The following is a 20,867-nucleotide window of genomic DNA, read 5'->3' as shown; positions in this document are numbered from 1 at the left end:
TACCTGCATCAAATATTTCATGTCTAAGGATATTTAGTTTAGCGTCACTAAACATTTCCTGAGCATCAAGGACTCAGCCTGCCTGTGTTCACCATTTGATTTTGTATAAGCTGTCTGTGTTTATACAGAGGTGACATTAGGATTCTTTAGTCTGAGTGTCTCTGTCTGCTTCATGTTATCCTGACAGTATGTGCCTTAATTATGTTGAGAGTGATATTTGACAGGAGTAGCTGATGTCCTCTGTGGAGGATTTTCCAGATGTCAGGTATGGACAGATCCTAATTGGCTCTTATGCTGTTTAACATTAGGAGGACAGGATAGGAAGGGATTAAAGTGCTAAGGGGTGAATGGGATAGAAGTGAATTAGTGAATTAAATAGTTCGGGGTGAATGGTGTGGAACTGAATCAGTGAATTAGCGTGTCGATGTCACTGTTGTCACGTTTGGCTCCTTTAATCCAGCTGTCTGTTAGAGAAGAAAAGCATTGTTGATTCCAAGAAGTTCATCTGAAATGAGCTGGAATAGAAAGACGCTCTCACACGGACGGCGACGTGTCTCAGCAAGTTCTTGTTAAATGGAAAAAAAAAAAGCAGTCAGACCTGCAGCAAGTGATCACTTTTTTTTAAAGTTGCTTGACAAAATGAATGTTTACCTACATCAGTGCTCAGTACAAGCAAACCGTGGTAAACGGCACACTAATTAAACTTTAACGTTTTTAGGACAGCTGGTTTGATTCCGACCAAGTTGGGCAAAAGCAGTTTTTTATTTTGAAGTGTTACGAAATAAAAACTTGGCAGATTTTCTCTGCTGTAGCTAGGTATAGATTAAGGCTAGTGTTAGTTTCTTAAGACATTGTCATAGATTTTTATTTTTATTTTTCGTCCTTCTAGGTGATTTTAAAAAGACCTTGAGGAAGACCTTGGCCTTTACATTTTCTGGGAGATTTATAGCAAATGGTTGACAGAATTGTAAAGTAAAGGAGAGGCTAATGGCGAGCAAGTTCAACCAACTGAACTAGTACCCTGTACAGAAGTTCCACTCACTGTTCCTATCCTTTTTAATCTATAATTAATAGTTGCTTGATTATTTAGTTTCAAGCATTCAGCTGTGCATCTCATTAAAAAAATGTCATCTTGAACCTTCTTAATAACTGTTGTACATTGTTGTAACGGCCTATTTGAAAAGGTCTTAGAAAAACTTGTTCTCCTATCTAAAAGTTTTTTTCTTTTGTCTGTAGTGATTGCTGTATTCAGCGTGTACAGTGCCTGCTTTCTTTCTATTCAGGTTTTTGTGTCACAGTAAAGAGTAAAGTCTTCTTGCAGAGCCTAAAATTTAAAGTTGTCGTCTTTCTGTCTGAGGGACAGAGAGAGGGAATCTTCTGTTACAATAGGAAACCATTTTTTACGTGATGCCCCCAATTTATATGGCAACCCCCAAGGGTAATTTTACTTCCCCTGAAGTCTGTCTGTGAAAACAGTTTGTTCACTGAAGAACCTCTTTGACCGTCCAAATGTTGTCATATTCAAAGACATATTTCAGCTAAACTCGGGCAAAAGTGAAATCAGCTTAGTTACTAACCTTTTAAAAGGTTCCTCTTCTACTCACGACGAACACAAAAATCTTTTTCTTTTTTAATATCTTCTGCAAATTAGCGGTCTCTGTGAATGATAGCTTTTATCAGCTTAGGAATTTTAGCTTAATTAAAACCAGTTTTATCCCACAATGACTCATCCAGTATTTGTTTTATCACCTCTTGACTAGACTACTCGACAGCTCCCTATACATAGTTGTCTCATTACACCCCTTCTTGACTAGTGTTTGTCCAAGATGCAGCTGCTACAAAGAAAAGACAAGACATCACTCCTGTATTGGCTTAGTAAAATTCCAGATCATATTACATCAGTCATGTATTTCGCAGCTGTTTGTTCTTTGCAGAGCAGCTCTAAAGAGGCTTCTAATGCCATAATCCGCCTCAAGGTGACTTGCATCATCCTCCCGTTAACTCCTCGTAGTCGCCTACTCTCGCCTTTAAAACCAAAATATTTCCCTCTTGCTGCTGCCAGACTTGAAAAAAAAAAAAGTCAGCCACCCACATTAAGTACCGCCCTGTTGTTGACAATACTTCATCTTTTTGAAAGATCCACATATATTCCCCTGGTTAGCTGTTTGGTTTAAGTGCACGCATGTCATGCTTTTTTTGTTTTGTTTTGTTTCTTAAATGTTCTGATGGTGTATTTTAATGTGCTGTTGTTTGGTTGTTGCCATTTTTAATGCAGTGTTTTCATTTTATTTATGACTTTCACATCCTGACTCCTTTTTTTCTTTTTCTTCTTTTCTTCATTTTTAAGGCTAGTTTTATCCAACCTCTAGTCCCCTGGGATTCTGGTCAAGTCAAAACTTGTTTATATAGCTGATTTATTGGGACTTTATGGTTTCCTTTTTGTCCTGTTCTGTGTTTTTCGTTATGTTGATTTGGTCAGGGGGGAAGTTTCTGATACATTATTGATTAAAGGCACAGGGCAGTGACACAGTAATGCTGCTCAGCATTTTGTATTTGGATGTGTACTTAATATTTTCATGTTCTTCTTTTGCAGCCAACTATCCTCAAACCAAAGCCTGGTGAGTTAATTTGTTTTACTCTCTACATTCAGTAAATAAAGTGGCAGCTGGTTGGTGCATTAAGCCTGAAGCTTTTCTAGACATTACCTGACGTAGATGGACTCTGTACTAAAGATTTGGCACGAGAAAGGCCATTTAATGTCTCATCCAGCTCTGTCAGAGTCCATGAAATGCTTAATTTCACCCATTTGAGGAAAAAAGTAATTGAATGCTTACTATGAATTCACAGTAAGCAGCAGTTGTCCTGTGCCCTGCCTCCTGCATGCTTGACTCATGCAGCTTGCATAAACCAGTTTATTTCAAGTGTTGAGAACACATGTGAAACATGTAAAGCAGCAGATGTGGTGAATCTCCTGATTTGATTTGATTTGATTCTCCTGATGTTTTCCAGACTTCATGTTTAAAAACAGCTTTAGATTCTCCCTTCTCTCAAATGCACGTGCGTGATTTAATGCCTCTCTGTATGTTAATGCTTCGTATGCAGTTTTGATCTTGCGGCGGATCGGAAAAGGAGCCAATATAAAGAGAAAGGAAAGAGTATGAACTCCACAGGATCTGGGAAGAGCAGCACCGTGTCCAGGTCAGTTCATTTGCTCACTTCTCGCTCCGATTTGTGCAGGGATCTGCAGAAAGTAACTCTCAGAGATGCTGATATTAAAGCTCAAACCAGAGAACTCTTTAGTTTACCTTGCAAGGAAGTTGAAAATTTTAATCAGCAGAGTATCTCCATTGCAAGGTTTTAAGTTGTGCTGTTAGCTAAACCTAAGTCTGACCAATAAGTACCTAGCCAGTGCGACTGCAGTTATGCATTTATTTTAGCCAGATGTTTCATCCAATCACATGCCAACGATTTTATTTATTTATTACCACCTAAGTGCAGTAATAAATAAATTAAATGTAAATAAATCTTGTAATATTCTAAGTACATAGGCAGCTGCACTGCTGTAACTATATGGTAGCGTGCCCTCTTTTGCACGCTCGGCATCCTGTGAATTGATGACCTGATTAGTTGAAGTTTGCCCATGGTAGATGGTGATAAACAGATGGTTCATCCAATCGTCTGCCAAGCAATGGTGAACTTTAAGAAACAGTCTGGTACTTCAGGTTTTTCATTTGTAGCCAAACAAAATTACTGTCCATAAAGGTCAAAGTCAGGGTGTATTTCTAAGAGGAAGTGTTATCTATTCAAGAGGAGTGCAAGAGTTTTTGTCCAAAAAACCATCTTATTTTAAATTCCTTGGATGTCGAGCAGTAGTTAGGAGATTCCCTGCTGAGAAAATCTGTGGATCTCAGAATTATCCAGTGTTTTAAATTTTGCTTTTTTTTTTTCTCTCTTTATGAAAGTTTTTACAATAAGTTGAGATCTACAGGAAACTGCACTGTTGCTGTTTCTAATTTAATCACACTGATGTCAGTCAGAGTGATGGACCTATCCACCTTTCTTCACTTTCCCTGTCATGCTCCCTTAGCCAAGACTAATTCAATATTTATGCTATAAATGGCCTGCTCATTGTGAATCTGTGACACAGCTCTTTTAAAAAAAAATTGTATAAAAATGTATGCTCTCATATTCTGTTTATGTACTAATATTTAAAAAAATTTAAAGCAAAAAAACCCCACCTAAATATATTAACATTGGCATCAGGGTAATTCTTTTTTTTTTTTTTCTTTTTTTTTTTTTTGCCTGTCCCGTTTGGCTCTTTTGCCATCAGAATTATTGTCTAAAGGCGAAGAAAGATGCCCAACGGATTTACTTTACCAAATGGACCATTTTATTTTATTTTCACTTGCTAAATACGGGACAGACTTGACTGGGGAAAAGAAAGGGGAGAAAGAAAGAGGGAAAGAAAAACAGCGTGGAAGAGGGACGGGGATAAAGGGCAAAAAACAAAAACCAACAAAATAAGCAGACAAAAAAAATTACATATATCAATCACCTGTATCAACTGTTGAGAAAGAAAAAAGAGAAAACAAGCAGAAGAAGAAAAAAAAGAACAACATAATAAACAACATCACAATGATATATGGGAATATCACAGTAAATACCAAACATTAAACATTATTGTGCAGCACGTAAGATCGACAGCGCACAGTGTGCTTTGAGGTAGGAGCCAAAAAGGGTGTAGTTTGTGTGTGTGAGCACCTGTGTGTACACCTGTGAGCATGGACGCGCTTGTTTTTAAAAGGTTCCTTCATGTAATGATCTGCTAGAGGGTGTGGGGAGCCACAGCCCCGTCCTCCAGGGCATGAAGCAGGTACGGAGGAGATCAAGACTCCAAACATCCAGAGGCCCCCAGAACACAAGAGACCAAGGAAGACCAACAGAGGGGCAGCCGTGCCACTGTCCCAGAAAGAGCTGAGGAGAGTCCCAGATGAGGGGTCACTCAGCAGCCGTGGAGCAGAAGCCAGGGGGGGTTGCAGTGACGTGCCCGTGAGCTCCACCGGCAGCCAGCTGTGCCAGAGTGACCGAGCCTTATGGAACCACACTTATGCTCTCATATGCAATTACTCAACACTCACCCAACGTGGAGACAGACATAAATAGACGCTGTACACACAATCACACTCCCCAAGCGTACTCTACACCCTAGGTCTAGGTACCCTTGCCCCTGGAGGGGGAAACCGCACCCAGACCCAGGTAGTGTTACCCTCTTCCCTGGGGTGGAGAGAAGCAGACTGCCCCGACTCAGCAGCAGCAGGGTGGCCCCACATTCCAGACCCCAATCGGACGGCCAACTCCTCCTCCCAGACCCATGAGGGTAATTCTGATTGGGCACTAGCCATGAGCAGACACTTAAATTTAATTCTTTTTAAAAGTTGTGAGCCAAAGTAAAGAATCAGGAACCTCTAGTGTTGAAATAAATGTAAGTTAATTGTTTTTGGTTGGAGTAATAATGGCTTGCAGTGTCACTGCTCTATCAGAAATATCTGCTGTCCACATCCTTTACCTATAAACACATGTGGTGGGTAAATTATCAGGATGGTTGTGGTGAGTGGACAGGATAAGGCGATGAGGTCGGAGCAGCAGGCGTGTCTGTCAGCTGACGTTATTAGCTGGTGTTAAATGTGGTAAATGATGTATAGTGGCTTCTCACGATTTCACAAATACATAAAAATAGAAACTGTATTATGAAGATGAGTAGCACCATCACCTTACAGTGCAGACGATTATCTCGCTGAGTTATCAGCGGGTAGAAAAAGAAACCACAGCAGCCTCATCTAAATGCAGGTATCACTGTGTTAGAATCACCCAAATACAATATAAAATACACTAATTTGCATAACCACTTTACACTGTCTGCTCTACACAAATAGCAACTTCTTGTGTTGGCAAAACCTGAGGTGAAACTCCTGGATGGATTAGTCTTCTGCTGCTGGTCAGGATTCAGGTCTCAGTAAAATAGTTGAAGAGCAGGACTCTGCTTGCTGGCTGTGTGTTTTCATAGCGGTTCAGATTTGCAGTCGTCACTCTGCGGTTAGAGAGAAAGTTCAGACTAATTCTGAACTTTCTCTCTAACTGCCCGTGTGTCTCTCCGCAGTGTGTCAGAACTGCTGGACCTATACGAGGAGGATCCTGAGGAAATCCTGTTAAACCTTGGCTTTGGTCGAGAAGAACCCGACCTGTCCTCAAAGATTCCCTCCAGGTTCTTCAACAGCAGCTCCTCGGCGCGAGGCATCGACATTAAGGTACAGACAGAGCAAAAGAAATGGATTTGTTTTTGTTTTGATTTTTTAAGTTCATCATTGTAGTTTAGCACTTTTATAATGCACACTTGTGAATGATCAGAAGGTCGCTGGTCGTACATTGCAAACACTTTCACAGAACCAGGAGCACAGAGGATACGTCCAACTCACTTCAGTGATCCTTGACTTTGAATTTAATGGCACAAGCAGATCCAACTTTTAACTTACTCAGTGAAATGTTTCACAGTCTACTTGATGGTCTGGTGCAAATTCTTCTGCTGACACTCACTCATGCAGGACGATTTTTAATAACTTTAGTGTGAATTTAATTTATTTTGATCCAAATTTAAAAAAAATTTAATACTTGTGACCAGATACTTCCAAAAACAATGAAATCTTTATTCGCATGATTACTTTATATTTGCGGTTTATTAGAAAACGTTAAGCATTCACATACATTTTTTAGGTTTTTTTGTTTTTATACATACACTAGCCATATTCAGGGACGTAAAGTTTTTTGACACATAGTATTGTGCAAATGTTTTGAGCCACCCTTTGTTTCTTTACATTTTCCCAGGAAAATGGGAAATCGGTGCAGTGTTTTATTGAAATTGGAAATCATCATGCATCGCTCTCTTTGCTGGAGTTTTTTTATTTCGTAAAGACGTGACTTTCAGTTACAGTTCATCTGCTGTACATAGTTTTTAGCTCTGCCACTTCTTCTTGCCCCGTTTTGTCTTTTTTAAGATGACCATTTTGAGATATTCCAAGTTTTTGTCTAATATATCCCTGAATCACCTTCTTGGTGCAAAAATACAATTTAATCCCTGTCAAACTGTTATTGTTGGCTTTTTAAAAAAAATTCCTATTCATATTTTTTTAATCTTTGGTATGTTTTATCTTTTTATTTTATCATTAATACCCCTGTAGGCATGAGCATAATACTATTTCTGGCTTTTAGCAGTAGGCCAGTTTTTATTGGAGCTCTTCAAATAGCAGTAAGCTTTTTCTTATTGGGGTTTCTAAAAACCAGAACAAGATGTTCAGCCATGATACTAGTGTGCAAAACTTGGTCTACAGTGTTACCATGTGCGTGCTAATGAGGAATGAGAATTGTGGCTTGTATAGATGTTGAGTGTAAAAAAAAATTTTTTAAAACCCTTTGGCATTCCCTCGCTGAAAGTCTTACATTCCCAAGGAATCATTATTGGATTTCCTGTGGTCCACAAAGTTGTGTGTTGGCAAATGTGAGACCTCACAATGCTCCGTCCTTCTTTTCAAGCATAATCTAAGGCAGTATGTGGTCAATGAGAGCGGCAAAGTAGTGGCTACAGACTTGCTTACTGCTAAAACTTCAGCTGCGTTTAAGGTTTAAGTTATGCACGTAACTAAGCTCTACTCTATTTCACTTGTGTTGCTTCGATACAGTGACAGAGATGCTTACTAAGGAGTAGCTTAAATTCAATTTACCGCACACTTGCAATAAATCAAAGCAATTTGTCCTACCCAAATTACAAGCTAATGTATCACAGCCATAGACTTTACAACCAAAGCACAGCCATAGCTAAGCAGAGTTATGGCCTGTCTTGATCAGCCCTGGTGGTGCTCGGGGAGAGCACTCGTGAACCAGCTCCTCTAGTTACTTTTCCAGCTGTAATGGTACAGACCTGCGCCCACAGCTCGAGGTGCAGTGACTCATACTGTTGTTACAGTGAAGCTCTGCCTTTCTCTATTGATCAGACAGAATGCAAACATAAAGGGGGAAAAAAACATTTCCCACAGTGACTCTTAGTTACCTCTATATTAAGTAAACATTATCAGCGGGGGAAAACCTGCTGCCGTATTACCATCAGTCACAGATAATATTTGTAATGGCATTATTTCCTGTGTTACATATACAGGTCTACCTGGCAGCTCAGCTGCAGCGGATGGAGCTGGAGAACCCCAACTACGCCCTGACAAGTATGTACCTCCATGCTTTTAACGCCGCTGCATCTCTTCTGGTGTTTGGGTTTACTTTCTACAGCGTCAGTGCTGCAGGTGGAGGGTTAACCATGATAGTGATGAGAAGCTCAGAGGTTCACGTCCTGAAACTGTAGGCAGAGGAAGTGAAGCTCGGTGACTGTGTGTGTCCTGTTCCCAGTATTATTGTGGTGTTTTGTGGGGTCCTTCGGCTTTTTTAGCTGTTCTGCCAACTGCCTGGACAACACTGCCAGCAAAGACAAAGGTCTGTTTGTCCCAAACTCACACACACTCGCACGCACGCACATGCGCACACAGACCTGCTCCGCTAACATCCTGGCCTCTTTTTGTTTTCGAATGCGTTTTTGCATGAAGGTACTGGCTCACTACCGAACAGACACACACACACACACACACACACAGGATCTGGCAAAGCATTTCTTTTTTTTACTGCACTTACACTGTTAAACTGTCAAGAAGAAGACAGTCAGCTGCGTGTGTGTGTGTACGTGTGTGTGTGAAGATGAATGACTTCAGAGGTGAAATTAGTTGAGCTCCAGAATACTTTAACTGAGTCTTTGGTCACTTTTCTACTTTTTAGTTGTTCCAGTTTATTGATGATAAAGTCTCACTTCTTCTTGTTTGCTGTTCTTTGTTGCTGTTGTGCTCGTTGAAGGCAACAGATTTATATTTTCATACGGCCGATCGAGCTCTGCCTTGTTTTCTTTTTTGGTCTTGTCTTTTTAGTTTGTTTTTTTTTTTTTGTTTGTTTTTTTAACCTGCAAGTAAGTTGTTGTCATGATTACTTCACACAACCAGCCATACACTTGTCAATGGCTAACATAAGATGCGGATTTGTGGTGTCAACTAAGATAAATGAACTGTCTCAACTGCATAAAAGCCAAATATAAACCCAGGTCCAAAACTGTTTGGATGCTGTGTAAATGTAAATATAAACAGAATGCACTGATTTGCATTTCCAAACCCCCTATTTTATTCACAGTAGTACATAGAAAATATATAAGATGTTTAAACTGACACATTTCAGTATTTAATTAAAAATATTGGCTTAGTTTGAATTTGATGGCAGCAATACGTCTCAAGTTGGGAGAAGGCAACAAAAGGCTGGAAAAGTAACTGGGACTGTAATAGCATCTTAGAGAGGCAGTTTCTCAGAAGCAAAGATGTGCAGAGTCTGCAAAAAAAAACCCTGCATCTACAAACTGTGCTGCAATTTCAGAATAATTGTCCCAAAAGTCAAATTGCAGAGACTCATCATCTACAGAGCATGATATCATCTACACATTTGGCGAAATCCCTGTGTGTAAGGGACAAAGCTGAAAACCAGTGTTAGGATCACTGACCTTAACTCTTTGGTGAAAAGGTCTGTATTGCAGGCAGGGCAGTTTAGCATTGTCTTTAAAACATTTGGAACATCACTAAATTAAAAAATATGACAAAGAAGACCCAGGACTGTTAAGCAGCTAGATATCAGACAAAAATGGGACAACACTCTTTCTCTAAAAGTCCAGCAGCTGTTCTCTTCAGTTTGTAGTTTGTAGACTGCTGTTAAAAGAAGAGATGCTACACAGTGCTAAACATGGCCTGCTTTTTAAAAAAAAAAAAAAAAAAGAAAAACTTGTTGCTGCCACAAAATACAAACTGAGCCAAAATTTTTCCTCTTAAAATGGTGCATCTCATTTAAAATATTTGAATGTTTTTTATGTTCTTCTGTGAGTAAAATCTGGTTTGCAAATCATTGCATTTGTTTTTTTGGTTTTTTTTACATTTTATACAGCACCCTAACTTCTTTGGAATTTAGTTTACTGGTTTAAATTGATGCCGACTCATCAGTATGCCAATGCAGGCTTTGGCATTTTGCAGAATAATGCCACACTTTGAATTTAATCCATGCCAGCGCCTGGTGTCTCATCATGTGATCTCAGTCTGACTCTGTGATGTTGATCAGGGCTCTGTGGGAGCCATGCCATCTGTTGCAGGACTCAATGTTCTTCTTGTCATTCAAGGTAGGTGTGTGTGTGTGCGTGCGCGTGTGTGCGTTAGTTTACCAAAGGTCCCAGGCCTGGATGTTTATTTTCTAAAACACTAATGCAGGTCATTATGGACACCAAGAGCGGGTGTGGCTGATCATGTACACATATATTATTTCTGTCTGCATATCTCAGGGTCACGACCTCATTTTCTTGTTACCTCCCAGTAATAACTATATGAGTCACAAGATGTTTGATGGCACGCAAGCTGAAGCTCAGTGACTCAACCGAGTCAAAGCCAAAGTTGTGGTGGGCAGATAAAAGTCATCACCTTTGGCTCTTTGCTGTGGTCCTCGGGTCAACCCTCAGCAGGGTTATGGTGTGGTTTGGTGTGTTAGCTTTCTGGGGGAGTACCATTTCCACGAAAGAGGGTATGCTTGCTCTGCGAAACTGTTTAGTTGATCCGAATCAAAGGAGCATCTGCATAAATGCCAGACACCGTTGTTTCCAAGCAGGATATCTATAAAGAGTTATAAAGGCGTGATTGATTGTTATTCAACTCGCTCTTGTTTTAATGTTGTTGCTGATTGTTGTGAGCTTTTATGTGTGCAAAGAAATAATTGCACCTTAACTTGTCCCGGTAATATCACAGGAAAGAAAACCTCTTTGTATTTATTAATAATAAAAAATCCTTTGACCTTGTCTCTTGACTTGTATTGTTTGGAAAGGCGCAGTCCTATTTCTCATATTTAATTTCGCTCCCGCTGGCTTCCATTGAATTCCATATGACAAACAACTTCAAGTGGCTTCTTCCTGTTTCGCTGAAATCTCCAGCCGTCTTGACTGAGCAGCTGTGCCTCTTCAGCCACAAGCACCGTCTACATTGTTGTAATGCTTTTTATATTGAGTCCATTGCTTTAAACTCTAGCAATGCTCTCACACACTATCCAAAGGTCTGCAGTGGCTCTCTTATCAATGTTTGTTTATTACACACATCAGAGCCCAGCGAACCTTGGCTGGACACTTGCACTGCCTTCATTGTGGAAATGGAGAGCACAAATGTAGTGACAGCAGTCTCTCAAGTTCAGTATGATTTCAGTTTAATTGTCACAATCAGACGTGTTGAACGCTTCAGATGAATGTGAAGAAGTGAACATGACATCACCCTGACTGAGAGTCAACAGAAGACCTGTTGACTCTCTACAAATCACGCAAATCTTCCAGGCTTACGCTCTCAGGTGTTAAAAGAGTTCACAGCTTTTGACTCTTATTACTGACTGACAGTGTTGGGAAGGTTACTTTTAAAATGTATTCCATTACAGAATACAGAATACATGCCCCAAAATGTATTCTGTAACATATTCTGTTACGTTACTCAACTAGTACTCAATTACTTGCTGTGATTTATTACTGTTACTGAAGGTCCGCGGCTCCGAACCGTAGTAAAGGGACCTCTGGCTAATACGGTGGGTTCTGTGTCTGGCTCGTAGCTGAAAACTAGCTTTACTTTGTTGTCTGGATCACTTTGCTAGCGAGAGACAGAGAGAGGCGTTGAAAGGCTGCTCCAACGGAACCTATTGTTTTGGAGGAAAACACGAACACGGTGTACAGTCGAGTCTTAATAGCTTACTTACAACTGGGCTCGTCAGGCACTCTTCTTGGCTGCAGTGGTTATTATTATATTTACATGCTTCCAGCTCCCGTTTTTGCTAATGACAACTTATACTTTTCCACTGTCCTTTTTCTTTCTCCTTGTGCTCACAGACGCATAACGAGTATGGCAGTCCATTCTCCCTGCAGCACGGACTACACTGCCCATGAGGCTACATTTGTTAGAGCTATACCTGTAGCATTCTGCCTATTAGCTTAGAACAACAACAAAAACAACAACAACAAAAAGGCGCTCTCTCACCAACACGCAGAGAGAGAGCGTCACCCTGTAACCATGGCAACCGCAACGCTGCCGCCTGGAACAACAGAACGTAGCTGTCAAACAAAACTAAACAGTCCTGACCTGCAACAGTATGAAACAGGAAAATACCGCCGTGTAATCCATTTATTTCAACAAAGTAACTGTATTCTAAATACCACCTTTTTAAACGGTAACTGTAACGGAATACAGTTACTCATATTTTGTATTTTAAATACGTAACGGCGGTACATGTATTCCGTTACTCCCCAACACTGCTGACTGATATTATTCTGCAGCTCAAACCGATGTAATGAGAAACGTTGACAATTTTAGTAACATACAAAAACAACATACAAACGGAAAGAAAAGCTTGTATTTGCCTTGAACTGGTGCAAAGAAACGATCGAATTTAGAAATTGAGACTTTGTCTTGTTTGTGATGTGCATTCTCAATTTAAATGTTGCCACAAAACAAATGAAAAAAGTCATATAATACTTGGAAAGACCTGAATTAACATCCCACAATTAGCTGCATTAACTGTCAGTGGATCAGCAACATGATTATTAGAGATTAGAATATGAAGAAATCATTATAGAGTATTTGAGAGCGGCTGAAGCTGATTATTTATCAGACCATGAAATCCTGCATAGGCAAACAGTTTAATGATATTTTTTCGACATAATCCAGTCATGCAGTTCTGTTCCCTCATACGACACTGCTAACTGTACTTGTGTGTGTGAAAGTCTTTTTCAAATCATGGATGGTGGGTTTTTAAAATAAAGAAAAGATGGACTATTGAGCCTGTTATCAGTCCTTTGTTCAAAAGTCAGCATCCATGACGGTACAGTTAGAGCTGTAGTTTATTGGATGAATATAGAAAGTCTATAGTTTTTAGCGGATTTTAGACCAAATGAAGGGTTTAACACAAATTTTGCTTGAACTGTTTGGAAATTGCGAGTGTTTTTATACATGGCCCCCCATTTCTAGAAACTCCAAAGTGATTGGACAAACAAAATTTCAAATTTCATAATTATTTTAAATATTTGGATGAAAATCTTTTGTGATCAGTTTTGGAAATGAAGTTTTCCAGCATTGAATCTGAATTTGAGGAGAGAATAGCTGCTCTGAGCGATAAATACTAGTGATCTGGTTCCACTCACAGCCATACACGTCCATGCTATAACATTGCCTCCACCGTGTTTGGCAGATGTATTTTATGAGGTTTGTCTCGGATCATCAGCTGTTTTTCTCCTGAGATCTTTCAGGGCTTTTTAGTGTTGCTGAGCTGATCAATTCCTTTATTTCACGATTGTTGTTTTGGCCACTCCTAAATTTTTTTGCTGTCTCTGATAGGTTGGTTTTTCAGCTTAACAATAACCTGCCTTCACTTGCACTGACAGCTCTTTGGGCCCCATTTGAAATTAGATTGAAAACCTTTGAATCAAATTCAGATATTATGTCTGCTTCATTCTGACATTAAATAAGAAGGGGACAGGCCTCGCATGGCCCTCAAACCGGTGTATCAATTACTTTTAAGCCTGTGAAAATGGGGGAAATATTATGATATGTGCTACATATCTGGCGGTGTTTTTCAAGTATTTCCTTGCTTAATTTTGTAAGATGATACAAACCACATTCTGAAGGTCACAACGGATGAACTGAAAACATTTGGAGCATTGCGAAGTGGAAAAATGCAACAAAGAACGCCCTGAACTGTTGAAACCCCATATCAAGCAAAAGGAGGTCATGCAACACAATGGTGAACGTCCCTCTGCCCTCAACGTTTTTTGAAACATCCTTGCATTAAATTTAAAGAACGTGTATTGTATTGTCTCAACATTTGATATTTTGCCTTGCTGATGTAGTCATTGTATACAACATGTCAACCTTTGTGGACCAGGGTTGTAAAGGACAGGCACAGATGAAACTTCAGAGGAGCTTTTCTTTCTTTTCTTTTTTTTTTTTTTACCTCCACATACCTGGACACTTGTACATGGTAATAGTAAAAGACAGTCCAGGTCTCCAAAGCTAAAAGATTAAGTAGAGGTTTATTTCAAAGCTAAATGTATGAAAGTTGCAGATGGGTGTCTAAGATGAACTGCTTCTTTAACAGTTTCTGGCCCGTCTCAGGTTCCTGGAGGCTTTCTTCTTTTCCAGAACATTCTCATACTCGTCCACTGGTTCCCTAGATCCCAGACATACATGCGTGTGTTGTTGTTTGTTATGTAAGCTCCGTTCTCACCATCAGAAAGAAATCTCCAGGGATGGATACAGAAAAAGAGTGTGTGCCGTTTTCACTTAATCCTCACTTCCTGTATTAGGATCCTCAGAATGAGCATTAACGCAGAGTCAGCAGTGAGCAGGAAACTCACTCGCACAGTATTACTATCATCATACACAGCTGTATGTGTAATAGGATGTTCTATAGTCATGAGTTGTGAGTGACAGCCTGATCTGCAGCTTATTTTAACCTCCTAGGACCCTGTGTCCACATACGTGGACATTACATTTTGGGTTATTTAGACTAAAATACTCAATTTTGCTCTACATGGGCCTGATATCCACTTACGAGGACATTATATTGCTTCTGTTCTATCAAACTTTTAAACAAATATCCTCATATGTGGCTCTTATTTTTCTTAAAAACAAAAATAAGGTTTAAAAAAATCTGGTAATTCTTTGTTTTTTCATTCATCGGGCCCCAATATGCCCAAATATCAAAGAGAAATTAAAAATGCATGTCGTGAAAGAGTTTGGATCTTAGGAGGTTAAAGGTGCATTAATTGGTTTTGGGTTTTTTGGGCCACTTTGGGGTAAAAACTAATTTTAGGAAAGGCCTACATCCACATCTGCATCATCGCATAGGGTCTTTTTGCTTAGTTAGTTTATGCTAACCTTGACTGACTCAAGCTGTAAGTTTGAGCTAAATGTCTTCCAGTAGCCTGGTATACTTTGTGGCTGACTACAGAGTACAGAAACTGTAGCAACTAGCCTGCTATGTATGGTTTTGCCTGAAATATTGGCTGGATGTTTGGAGTAAAATTATCATTGTTATCCACTCGTCCAGAACATGCACTGATTCAAACCAGATTAAATAAACTGTAGGTGTGAAAGCACACTGAAACAGAACCTAGGAGCTAAAGCAGGCGAAAACATCAGAGATGCTGAGTAAACTCTAAGCTACAACTTGGCTTTTGCTTTTAACCTTTTGTTTATGTGAGAGCACCATCAAATGTACACATCCAGTTATGATGTGCTTACTTTTACCTCTGATGCAGTATAAATAAATGTTGTTGTTGTTGTTGTTTTGGATTTGCAAGTCAGAGGTGAGGGAAATATGAGTTAGCAGATCTGTGTTTCAGGTGGTTACATAAAAGCGAGAAACAACATGTTCACCTAAAGACAGGAGACAGAAGTCGGCGTTTTTATAACAGACTGATGAGTATTTAGACAGGCAGGGGGAGCAGGGAAGGCAGGAAAGTATGCAAGTCATCATCCTGTTAGAAATAAGACTGACAGCTCGACTTACACAACCCCAAGAGGAGGGAGGAGGAGGAAGGAGTGGCAGAGCTGACGTCTGTGTTCAGCTTTTGATGTTTTTCTTTTCTCAGAATAGTTTCAATTCCAAACATTCATTTTGTTTAAAACCAGATTTTTAACAATAGCAATTTCTCTGAAGAATGAAGTCCTGCTGTGGAATCACTCCACCATTCACTCCTTTATTTCTGCTCATCTAATAAACACTTGTATAATGAGCTCTATTTTAGAGCAAAGGCCAAACTCATGACTGTCAACTTTCATCTGTAACAGGCTGAAATTACATTTATGGAGCTTTACTGAGAATCGGATGAAAACATGTCCATTTCATTTTTAGAGCCTAGAGCACACATTTAGCTTGTACCAATACAAAAGCAGGGGAAACTGGAAAAAAATCTCTGGTGTCCTGCAGTGTCACAGCTCTGGTGTCTGGTTTTCTGAAACTGTGAATCTCTATACTTTATCTATCTATAGTTTAAGATCTTTTTCACTTAAAAAAGCAAATTGGTCATTGCTTTGTAGTTGGTTGATGCTTTACACCCTTTAAAAAATGTGGTTTGTTCTGTTGAACATGTTGAAGACAGCAGGGTCAGCATAAATACATGGCTACAGTCTGTCCTGTGCCAGCAGTCCAGGCTGGAAGTCTTGCACATGTCCTTTTCTTTCTTTGTTTTCCTGCTGTTGTCTCTCTTTGAAGCACTGTGTTATGACTGTCTTGTCTGCCTTCTTTCTCAGGTCGTTTCCGTCAGATCGAGGTCTTGACAACAGTAGCGAACGAGTTTTTCCAGCTCTACAGTCAAGTTTCTGGACAGCCGGTCCAGCAGATCAGCACTACGGATCAAGGTAATGACGACAACAACACAAAGTCCACTGAAGGACTGTTTTAGTCTGGACCGACTGAGCGGCGCAGAGAGTCGTGCACAAACACTAATCTGACTTTTACTGCTGTGGAGGATGTTTACAATAAAATGTACTTAATATATTACAGAGGGCTTATTTAACTGAAGTCATCAGACTAGAAAAACACTGATAAAAATCACTAGCTGAATAGTTGGGTAGCCATATACTTGATACTGAAAGCAAAGTCCATATGGTTTTTAGTCATATCTGTTCAACTTGATGCTTTAACAAGGATCACTTTACATAATAGACGATGAACAGACATTTTTAAATAAGACATGATCAGCACCCTTGCCTCCTGACAGGTGTTTTTATTTTTAATAGTTTTTAATAGTTTAATAGTTATTTTAGTAGTTGTTTGACTAATATTTGTGTTACTCCAAAGTGTTAGTGATTTGGCTTTTTCTAACTTTTTCTAATTGCTTGTAGTAGTAGAGGGAGGAGAAAAAGGAGGACGAAAGGGGGGAGGAGACGAGCAGTCTTCTCCTCTGAAGAAGAGGAACCCCGTAATAAATGCTGCCAAAATCCTCAAGAGACGTCTTAGCAGACAGAACTTGCTCTCGTCCACCTCAGAGTCGACTGAGGCCCAAACGCCTAACCAGCAAACTCTAACCAACGGACATGAAGCTCCTGCTGGCGCACCAGCCGGTACAGAACAGGACGGATCCAGTAACAACTCTCACCACCAGGCAGAGGTGGTTAGCCCGAAACACATCCGCAAGAAAGACAACTGTCCCCTCGCGACAGTTACTGAGGAAACCAGTGGGGATGGAGAGACAGGTTCCCTAACAGACAACAGGTATCATTACTTAATGCATATAAACCAGTTTGAGGTTGTGGATGACACATATAGATCGATATTGAAGCCAGTGGTTCTCAAACTTTGTCAGACCTCAGTCATATCGGTCTGTCCACTTAGGAATCATATTACATTGTGAATCCATTTCACCTGCTTTAGTACAAAGAACAGTGACAGCAGGTGTGATGGAGAGGCAACAAATGAGACAAAAGGGAAATACTTAGCAAGTGGTGCCCACAGACCATTTCTAGTTTTTCTTTTTGCTACCGTTAATCCTGTAGCAAATAATTAGATGGTGTCCTGGGGATCTCTTTCCAGATCTGGATCAGAGAGCATTAGTGAGCTCCTAGACGGTCTGTCTCTGGTTTCAGATGCAGACATGAGGCTGGGCATTGTCCTGTACAAGGAGTAACCCAGGTGTCACTGAACCATCTCGGGTAATAGATGTGAGGATTGCATCCCTGCACATAACAGGGATGCAATAACAGCAGTCAGAGTACTCCTAGCTAGCATGTAAAGATCTGTACCACTCTCCAAGAATAGGCTTCCGAAGACCATCATTAACCATCATAATGGCGCTGGATGATGATGCAGGCATCATTTCACATCTGGTATTTCTGGTATTCATGATTCAGTATTGACTCTTGGCCTTATCCCTTGCCCACAGAGACTCCTGCAGATGATCAGAATTAGCCTGTACTTATTTTTACTTCTGAGAATCAGATTTAAAAAAGAGCTAGTATTTTTTCTAAAATGACACAATTTCTCAGTGCAAACATTAGCTATCTTCTACAGTGAATAAAATATGAGTTTGAGATTTGTGAGTCAACGTATTCTATTTTTATTTACATACAGAGTATGAACCCTGTTTGTAATTGAGTTTATAAATAGAAGTGACTAGAATGGCTAACAAGAAAGTTTCCATTTAAAACTATTCCTCTGAATTACTTAAAATGTATTATTCACTGAATCACACAGAAGAAAAATATTTGTAAAGTACCTCAAATTTGGGATGTAATTTTTGCCATATTAGCATCCTGGTGCTACTCATAGCATCCGTGTTTTAATTCAAAACACGTAAGCTGCTGTTAATCTCTCTCATGTATTTATTAATAACCGATATCAGACTCTTCATGAAGTATGAAACTTCACTGCCAGCTTGAATCCATGCATCCAAAGCTGCAGTACTCATACATAAGCTCCCACTGTCCCCGTTTGCTCAGATGTCAAGCTAAGGTTATATAAATACAAAATATTCTACCAGTTACTTCTCAGTTGACTAACTTGTACTTCCCATCAGACCTGAACAGCACACCACCGACCCAGACCTTCAGTCAACCAACCAGGGAACAGGGGAAGGCACTCAGGTGGTTAAAGAGGTGGAGAAAAGAAACTCCACCCCAGAGAAAGCTCCTCACACCCTGGCCCCGCCACGGCTGGCACATCTTCGAACAGAAAACGCAGACTCTTTTGAAATAGAGGAGGTATGGGTTTCTCTGGGGGCTTCATACTCCTTGGTCAAATCAGTGGGTGACCTCTTTCCATGGGCATGTTACAATGTTGTCACCAACTACTATTTAGCTGTTCCTGTGTTTGTGATGGTGTCCCAGGTTACCAAAGCCATCTCACATTTACATGTATGCTGTCGGTTCTCACAGACTGGTTCCCTTGTAGCCTTTTAGCCAGAGGGCATGGCTTGGAAAGATACTCTAGGATTCAAATGCATGCAAATAAGGACAAAAATCCTCTACTTACTGTAATACACTGGCAGAAGTGAAATTTTATGCATATTTAGGCTGGGGGGGGGGTTAAAAAAAAACTAAAAAACTCTTGAAGACAGAAAAGGGACAAATGGATGTCAGGTAGATGAGAACCCGTGTCTACTGGTCTTTGCAGCTTTAGAAAAACGAGCCTGTTGACACACGTTGCCTGAGTCTGCTCAGTGAAGCGGAGTAGTTGGTAAAAAGCCTGAGCTTTTATTTAGGGGAAGGACTCTGTTCAGTTCTTTCTTTCTCCTAAAACTCAGCCTGTTTTTTGTCGTGTAGATTAACGAAGACGAGGCTAACCCACACAGGACGTCTAGATCGGGAGGTGAGCGCTGACTTGAGTTTCTGAATGACCTTATCGTTTCACTTGCATTTTTCCTTTAAGCAAGCAGATGGTCATGTTTGTATTCAGTGCTTTTCAGCAAAATGCAAATGTGTACTGTGTCTTTGAGGGCTGACTGACTGAATGCATTTCATTCCTTGTGAAACACTCACCAAGTTTGAATAATACAAAAATGTCATTGTTTAGATCAGGGGTCTCGAACTCCAGGCCTCGAGGGCTGGTGTCCTGCAGGTTTTAGATGTGTCCTTGATCCAACACAGCTGATTCAAATGGCTAAATTACCTCCTCAACATGTCTTGAAGTTCTCCAGAGGCCTGGTAATGAACTAATCATTTGAATCAGGTGTGTTGACCCAGGGTGAGGTCTAAAACCTGCAGGACACCGGCCCTTGAGGCCTGGAGTTCGAGACCCCTGGTTTAGATCGTTTTACTTGAAAATGACGTTTAGAAGAAATCCACGGCTGAAATTTCACTTCTTAACATTTTATTGTCTAAATATCTGTGGACTTTTCTGTCATTAACACCAACTCCCTGTTAAGGTGGATTCTGTTAGAGCCCGTTATGAACATTGTTGTTCATCTTCATAGCCCATATAGTCACAGCATTGTTTGTAAGAAGCGCGAGCCCATCTTTTAATCCTTAACTAGCCAGATCGAGTACATAAAACTATATATAGTTCACTGGAGTTCCAAATCAAACACTCCTATTGATGCTTGAATCTGATGATGCTTAAAATATGCAACATGATAAGCTCTCATAGAAAAACATTGTTAAAATCTTAAAAGAACTCTTTTCATTATAAATGGGGGGAAAAAATTGGTGGGGCTTTTTTATTTATAAGATTTCTAACAGAACGTCAGAAAGTCTTGTTTTAAATTCTTTAACTGCTTGGTAGTAAATCATGCAACAAACCAGTGGCGTGTCGTTTTTTTCCCCCAGTTAAAATTCTTTCAGAGTTCAACAGCTTCCTGCAGCCCTTCTTTATCTGCTTTGATCCACTTAAAAGCCTTGTCTTTCGTTCCATCTTAATGTTTTTATTTGGTATGAACTAAGGGGCGATCGTGGCTCAAGAGTTGGGAGTTCGCCTTGTAATCAGAAGGTTGCCAGTTCGAGCCCCGGCTCGGACAGTCTCGGTCGTTGTGTCCTTGGGCAAGACACTTCACCTACCGCCTACTGGTGTGGGCCAGAAGCAGCCTCGCTTCTGTCAGTCTGCCCCAGGGCAGCTGTGGCTACAACTGTAGCTTGCCTCCGCCAGTGTGTGAATGTGTGTTTGAATGGGTGGATGACTGGACGTGTAGAGCGCTTTGGGGTCCCTAGGCGGGACTAGTAAAAGCGCTGTACAAATACAGGCCATTT

At 40.2% G+C, this 20,867-nt stretch overlaps 1 protein-coding gene across 8 annotated transcripts in view; it reads left to right on the top strand.

The window, feature by feature from the left end:
• itprid2 (ITPR interacting domain containing 2) overlaps nt 1-20,867 on the top strand; it is a 47,048-nt gene that overhangs the window by 17,476 nt on the left and 8,705 nt on the right. For 6 of the 8 annotated variants that reach the window (XM_085135841.1, XM_085135838.1, XM_085135839.1 and 3 more), the window contains 8 exons: nt 2,594-2,618; nt 3,103-3,198; nt 6,158-6,305; nt 8,204-8,264; nt 16,440-16,547; nt 17,034-17,403; nt 18,704-18,887; nt 19,449-19,494. In XM_085135841.1, coding sequence (XP_084991967.1) covers nt 2,594-2,618; nt 3,103-3,198; nt 6,158-6,305; nt 8,204-8,264; nt 16,440-16,547; nt 17,034-17,403; nt 18,704-18,887; nt 19,449-19,494 — 1,038 coding nt within the window. The remainder of the gene's footprint in view (nt 1-2,593; nt 2,619-3,102; nt 3,199-6,157; nt 6,306-8,203; nt 8,265-16,439; nt 16,548-17,033; nt 17,404-18,703; nt 18,888-19,448; nt 19,495-20,867) is intronic. The other 2 variants (XM_085135845.1, XM_085135842.1) reach the window with 1 other exon arrangement.

The sequence above is a fragment of the Neolamprologus multifasciatus genome, chromosome 16 (genome assembly GCF_963576455.1).
Source record: "Neolamprologus multifasciatus chromosome 16, fNeoMul1.2, whole genome shotgun sequence".
NCBI classification, from domain to species: Eukaryota; Metazoa; Chordata; class Actinopteri; order Cichliformes; family Cichlidae; genus Neolamprologus; species Neolamprologus multifasciatus.
This window is presented reverse-complemented; position numbering and strand designations above follow the sequence as displayed.